This window comes from Chrysochloris asiatica, unplaced genomic scaffold, assembly GCF_000296735.1.
Source record: "Chrysochloris asiatica unplaced genomic scaffold, ChrAsi1.0 scaffold00140, whole genome shotgun sequence".
Lineage (NCBI taxonomy): Eukaryota > Metazoa > Chordata > Mammalia > Afrosoricida > Chrysochloridae > Chrysochloris > Chrysochloris asiatica.
This window is the reverse complement of record NW_006408658.1, coordinates 5,291,507-5,298,010: the sequence shown is the minus strand read 5'-3', so window position 1 is coordinate 5,298,010 and position 6,504 is coordinate 5,291,507. Positions and strand designations below refer to the sequence as shown.

Here is a 6,504-nt window from a genome sequence, read left to right as displayed (position 1 = left end):
GTAGAAAGCCTCATCTTTCTCCCGTGGAGCGGCTGGTAGTTTCGAACCACTGACCTTAAGGTTCGCAGCCCGATTCATAACCACTACGCTACCAGAGATATAAAATGCATGTAATCAAATTCCTTAATATTTATATAATTATTAATATACACATATGCTTGTGTATATATATGGAGTCCTGGTGTGGCACTGTGGGTTAATGCGCCAGACTGCAAAGCCATTTGAACTGCAAGTTTGGTGGTTCAAGCTCACCAGCTGTTCCTTGGAAACCCTATACAAGGTCGTTATGGATCAGAACTCACTCGACGGCACTTAACAACAACAACAATTATATATATCAGGATATTAACCATGTTTGTAGAATAAAATAACAAATATGCCACATTATTCCACTTTTTCTGATACCAATCACAAAGTTTCAGTTACTTATAACAACAGTATTTATTATCATGGTCACTGGGCATTTAATTGACAGAAGGCCTCTTGATGGAAGCTGCCTTGGCCTGGTGACTCTCCTTCAGGTGTCTAATATTCTGGTATTGACTCTAGGCTGCAAGTTGGGCATATGACCTATAGCATGTGTCTTATTTTGAGGACCAGATTAATGGAAAAGCACCTACCTAGGAATCACTTACAACACAAGAAGTCAAACACCATTACAAAATCACAATGAAACTTCTATGCTTACGATATCCACTAATACGCTATTTGTCAGAGCAAGATATGTGTCTTAACTCAGAGTAAAAGTCTGTCCACTCCCACACTAGTAATGTGAATTTGAGTATTTAATACTACCACTGGGATGTAAGTAATTGAGACCAATAATTTCATCTACCACATATATGGCTCCATTTATGTAAATTTTTAATTTATTAATATTCATTAAAAAGGAATGGTGGCAGGATGAATATAATGGATGTCACTGAATTGTACATGGCAAGTGATAACAATGATGATGGTGATATAATTTAAGATTCAAAAAAAAATTGTTATTGTGAATTGGGGGAAAGGTTTACAAAACAGATCAGTTTTCCATTAAGTAATTCTTATATAGTTGTATCATCTCATTGATTGCAGTCTCCACAATGCAACACCACTTATTGTACTTTATCCCTGTGTTTTCTCTCTTCATTTTTCCTTCTTTCCTAATCTTTCGAACTTTGCCATTGGATAAATAATGTCTTTGATCTCAAGTGGCTTATTGTTCTAAGGTGTATGTCCCTCATAGTGTTATTGTTTCCCTTCTAGACCTGCCTATTGTTTGGTTGAAAATTGAGCCATAGGGAGAGTTCATTTCCAGAACTGAAGAGGTACTAAGAGCCATAGTCAGATTTCTTTACTCTACCAAGTAGAGCTCTGAAAAGAAAATCAGGAAAACAATAGCATGTAAAATGCTACTTTACAAAAGTTGAAGCACTTAAGAATATATCTAACCAGAGAAACAAGAAACCTACACAAAGAAAATTACAAAACCTTTCTATAAAAAAATAAAACAAAAGACACCTGCATAAATGGAAGAATATACCATGCTCATGAACAGGACGACACAAAGCAATTTACATATAAAATGCAATCTCACTGCAAATTCCAACATCATTCTTTGAAGAGATTCTTTATTATGCTATTTCAGAATTACATAAAATTTTAACAATAAAAATTTTAAATTATACTAAAATTTTAAAATCTAAATAAAAGGTGGAATAAATATTTCTTTCCTTCTCCTCTGTCCCAGCCTGATCAGAGTCATACCATAGCCTTTGGTTTGAATAGCCTAAGTAAGAGACTTGTGTTCTCCTCATTAATTCAGTTTCTAAGGACAAGTCAGAGTTCCTCTATTTACATTTAGTGGAGTAGAATATGTCTGTCTTCTCTTTCCTTTTCTGTATTGCCACTTAACTCTTTCAGTTTATTCAGTTATCAGGCAGTATAGGTAAAGTAAGGATATTAGCAACAACAGATAAACAACAATGGCTACACACCTGGATAGTTGTGACAAAACCTCGATTCTGGCCCTTTCTATGACATTCACAGCTAATATAAAAGTGGATGTATCCCTTTCATGTTTTGGGGTGTGCAAGCATTTATCATTGTACTAGGGGACTTAAAAAAGTTCATGGAATAATGAAATTAAAAGGTGATGGAATTTTTCCATAAACTTTTTGAAGCCCTGTGATATATACATGTATATGTACCTGAGTAACTATTTCATATACAGTGACAAAATCTTTGCATCAGGTAGTCTTGAGTCACTGAATGTGGAAGGACATTTATTCACTGAACACAACTCATCTTCATGGGCTGCAACCTTTTGAGTATTCTCTCTCTAATCTCTTTCATCTTGACACTATAAAGAATAGGGTTTAATAATGGAGGAAGCAAGAAGTGAACATAGGAGAGAAGAGTATGGGCAGACTGAGGTACTGGCAACCTAAGACGGTCAATGATTGCTAGGAGGATCATGGGTATGTAGAAGAGGAGTACAGCAGAGAGGTGGGCCATACAGGTTTGACCAGCCTTCCAGCACTCTTCACTGGACCCTAAACCTTGCAACACCTTACCAATTAGGCCATAGGTGAAAAAGATAAGCAAAGGATCCAATCCCATTGCTGACAGGACCACAAAGAGACTGTAGATGGCACTCCAAGTTCCTGGGCAAGCCAGACGGGTTACATCTGGGTGCAAGCAATAAGAATGAGTTAGGACCTGAGGGTGACAGTAGGGCATGTGGGCCAGGAGGAATGGCAGAGGCAGATGGAGACCCAGGCATCTGAAGCCAATAGCTAGGATAATCTTGCTAATGAAACCATTGGTGAAAAGTGTGGAATAGTGAAGAGGACGGCAAATAGCCAGTGCTCTATCCACGGCCATTGTGAGCAAGACAGAGGACTCCATGACAGAAAAGACATGGACAAAGAACATCTGGATGAGACAGGCTGAGGCAGAGACAACATGAGCATCAGCAAGGGCAAGACCCAGCAAAGTGGGCATCAGGGCTGTGGCCAAGCCAACATCAGACACACTGAGCATGAAGAGAAAGAAGTACATTGGGCGGTGTAGTGTGGGCTCCAAGGCAATAATCCAAAGGATGGTACCATTACCCATGGCAGAAAGAAGGTAGAGAGTGATGAGGGGGATCGTCCACCAAGACGGTACAACTGACAAACCTGGCATCCTCACCAGCAAGAAGGTGGGGGCCATTGAAGTGCTGCTATTTGAGGCTGCCTGGGTGGAAAATGTTGACATAGTTGGAAATCCAGCTTGAAACTCAAGAACCTGAAAAATAATCAGAAACTTTATTAGAGAGATTAACAGAACCTTACTGACATATTTCTACAGTGCTTTCTAATATCTCCTATCTACTCTCCACTCTTACCGCACATATTTTCTTCCAACTCACAGATATACTCTAACAGTTATGCCATAGTTATCCCTTAAAAAAATAATAAACTCAAGTTGATTGAGATTCATAATCACCCTACATGACAGAGTAAAAATATCCACAAGCAAGGTTGGTGGTTCAAACTCATCAGTCGCTCCTTGGAAACCCTCTAGAGGGTTGCTGTGGATTGGAACTGACTCGACAGCACTAAACAACAACAACAATCTTTACAGAAGCAGACTGCCACATCTTTCTCCCATGGAGATACTGGGGGTTCAAACCTATGACCATTATGTTAGAAACAAAGTGCTTCACTTGTGCCACCGGGCCCCTTCTCACCCCCTACCTTGGAACATTTCTATAACTGCCTTCAAAGCTCTCTTTCACTCCCTATTTCTTTTTTTTCCCCCTTTACCTTTAACTCTGTCTCTCCCTGAAGCTTTTTTTTTTTTTTTAAGTCACTTAGATTCCTGTCTTAATGCCAAACACATGAGGGGGTCTCTATTCTTATATCTTCTGTATTTGATCCTCCTATTCCCAGGCAATCTGACTTCTGTGTTTCTCTAACACATTCACACTCTAGTATCCTTTAATTATTCTTATGGTTGTGTCTGAAACATGCAAATGGTTAACTTGACTGATAACTGTATGGTTAGAGGTTGGTGTCCACTCAGAAGTGACTTGGGGTAAAGGGTTGATGATCTACTTCTGAAAAATGAGTCATTAAAATCCCTGCGGAGAGGGAGGTGGCAAGATGGCAGCGTAGGCAGAAAGGCTGTATGGACCTTCTACAACAAAGATAAGGAAAACTAAATGAAACAGATATAGATGATAGTCCTGGAATGCTGACCTTCAGATGACAGGATAGAGAAGTGGACTGAATGCTTCCTAGGAGAGAGAGCTCAGCATACATAGCAAAAAGGAGAGTCTGGTGGCAGTACTGGCAAACAAATGGGCACAGCCATCTTGAAATTTTGTGAGCAGCTTCAGTGTCAAGAAGGCATATGGGCATTTAAGAAACATACTTGTAACTTGCAGAAACAAAGGTGCAATACTTTTTTTGTTTCCCATACTACCTTGGTGACCAGAGACAAAACTGTTCCACATCTGTGTACCCCCCCAGGAAACTTCTACCTTCCAGTGGTCTGAGCTGCACGAAGGTGAGTGCTATGGTTGTAGGCCCCATATATGGTTTAGGGATATCTCTGCAAGGATCCTTTTTACATGGGTCCTACTCGAATTCGGCAGAATTGACCTTGGCCATCTCTGGACTACCTCTCTCTAGGAGAAGCAGCTGAACAGATGTGTTAAAGACAAAAAAGAAAGAAAAGGCCAGCCATAGTGTGGCCAAGAGGACAATAGGTGGCACAGAGGCATACTGTTTTTTGGTGAACAGAAAAGGGTGAATTAAAAAAATTTTTTTTCCTTATACTGCATTATCCTAGTGACCAGAGATGTGGCTGTCTTCCATCTATGTACACTCCTAGGGAAGATCCTGCTCTCTGCTCTCCAGGCTGTCAAAGTTGCATCAATGTGTGGGAAGTTAGCAACACCAACCCTGGCACCTGGAATCAGGTGTGACTTATTCCAGACCTGAAAAGCTAGGTCTGTCTGGTCAGAGGGACCTCTCACTCTCAGCTCCCTTCTAACACAGAAATACCCCAATCCCTCAGCTGCTTTGGGGTCTGCATGAACTAGTTCTGGAGTAGGTACCCAGAATAGACAACACCTATCACTAACAGGAAACTCCATTTAGGGTAGTGTGTTAACATCTCATTCCTTACCTATGACATGAGGTCCTTGGTAGGCAGGAGACCTCAGAACTTTCTCTTCTCTGGATCTGGCACCTGCCCCCTGACTGTTTTTTTTTTTTTTTTTTTTTCTTTCCTGTAATTGTTCTTGTTTGTTTATTCTTTTTCCTTCCTATTTGTCTCTGTTGCTTTCTTTCCTTTCTATCTCCTTTTCATTTTTTCTTCTTATTTTTTCCTGTTTCTTTCTCCCAACTACTACTGATTCTTTCTTTCTTTTTTTAAATTATTATCTTCTTTTCTTATTTTACTCTCTGGTCTCTTTTGCTTTTACTCATTTCTCTCCATGATTGTATTTAGGTCTTTTTATTTTCTCTCTTTTTTTATTATTTTGTTTTCCTCTCCCTCTTTTTGCTTTTTGGTTTTTACATTCTTTTTCTAGCTGTACCCTGTTTTTTGTTTTGTTACTATTTTCTTTTTATGCTGTTGCTTGCTGGTTTGTGTTTCTTTTCCTTCTTTCTTGTGTGTGTGTTTTCTCTTCTTGCCTCACCTGACAGAAACAGCAACCACATCCATACAGTCCAGTTTCAACAGTACCTTCTACAACCTCTCATTGGACAAGAGCCAATATAAGCTGGTATACACCAGGTCAATTAGAACAACCAACATCAGCAAAGTACATCTTAAACTGAACCACAGAAACAGTGAACAGAAAAAAGGTGCACAAGGTCATTTACTGATCACACCTACTAGAAGCAATGGGTAAGTGCCTAAAAATATACCAACACAAAATCATCAGTTAAATACAAATACAACACAATGTTTCAGAAGCAGCAGACAATTCCTCTTCACATGAAGAAACAAGACAGAGTGGCTCAAACAAGTGACTAAGAAGCATAACTCGAAAACATTTTTGAGGAAGAAAAGATGTTGGAACTACCTGAAAAAAATTCAAGAGAATTTCATTTAAGTATTTTAAATGATTAACAGAAAGTTTGAGGAAAACAAGGAAGAATTTAGGAAAGCACTATATAAACAATCAAGCAAAATAGATAAAGGATTGGAGACAATAAAAATCCTACATATAGAAATCCAGAAGACTAATACTAAGGTTTCAGAAGGGAGAGTAATTCACTAGCTAGAGGGGATACATGTTAGCTCAGGTGACAGGGAGGACAGTAAATAAGAAAAGGGAATGCAATATTAAATAAGAAGGAGGGTAGTAGAAAAATTATGAAGACAGGTGAAGACACAGGGATATATGCATAGGCTAAAGGGGATAAAAATAACTAATGCTATACCCACAACTTTGGAACAACAGTGTTCTGGGCATATATACACAGACTGAGACATAGGGTAAATGGGTAGGGGTGGAAG

General features: G+C 39.1%; 1 protein-coding gene across 1 annotated transcript; it reads right to left on the bottom strand.

Annotated features, from left to right (window-relative positions):
• Nucleotides 1-2,271: 2,271 nt before the first annotated feature.
• On the bottom strand, nt 2,272-3,243 carry LOC102825405 (olfactory receptor 51S1-like). Its single transcript, XM_006870364.1, has one exon. It carries the CDS (start codon nt 3,241-3,243, stop codon nt 2,272-2,274), a length of 972 nt encoding a protein of 323 aa, XP_006870426.1.
• Nucleotides 3,244-6,504: the final 3,261 nt, after the last annotated feature.

What these genes read in the sequence shown, in the direction of transcription:
- LOC102825405 (XM_006870364.1), bottom strand. Translation starts at nt 3,243, where the DNA reads ATGTCAACATTTTCCACCCAGGCAGCCTCAAATAGCAGCACTTCAATG.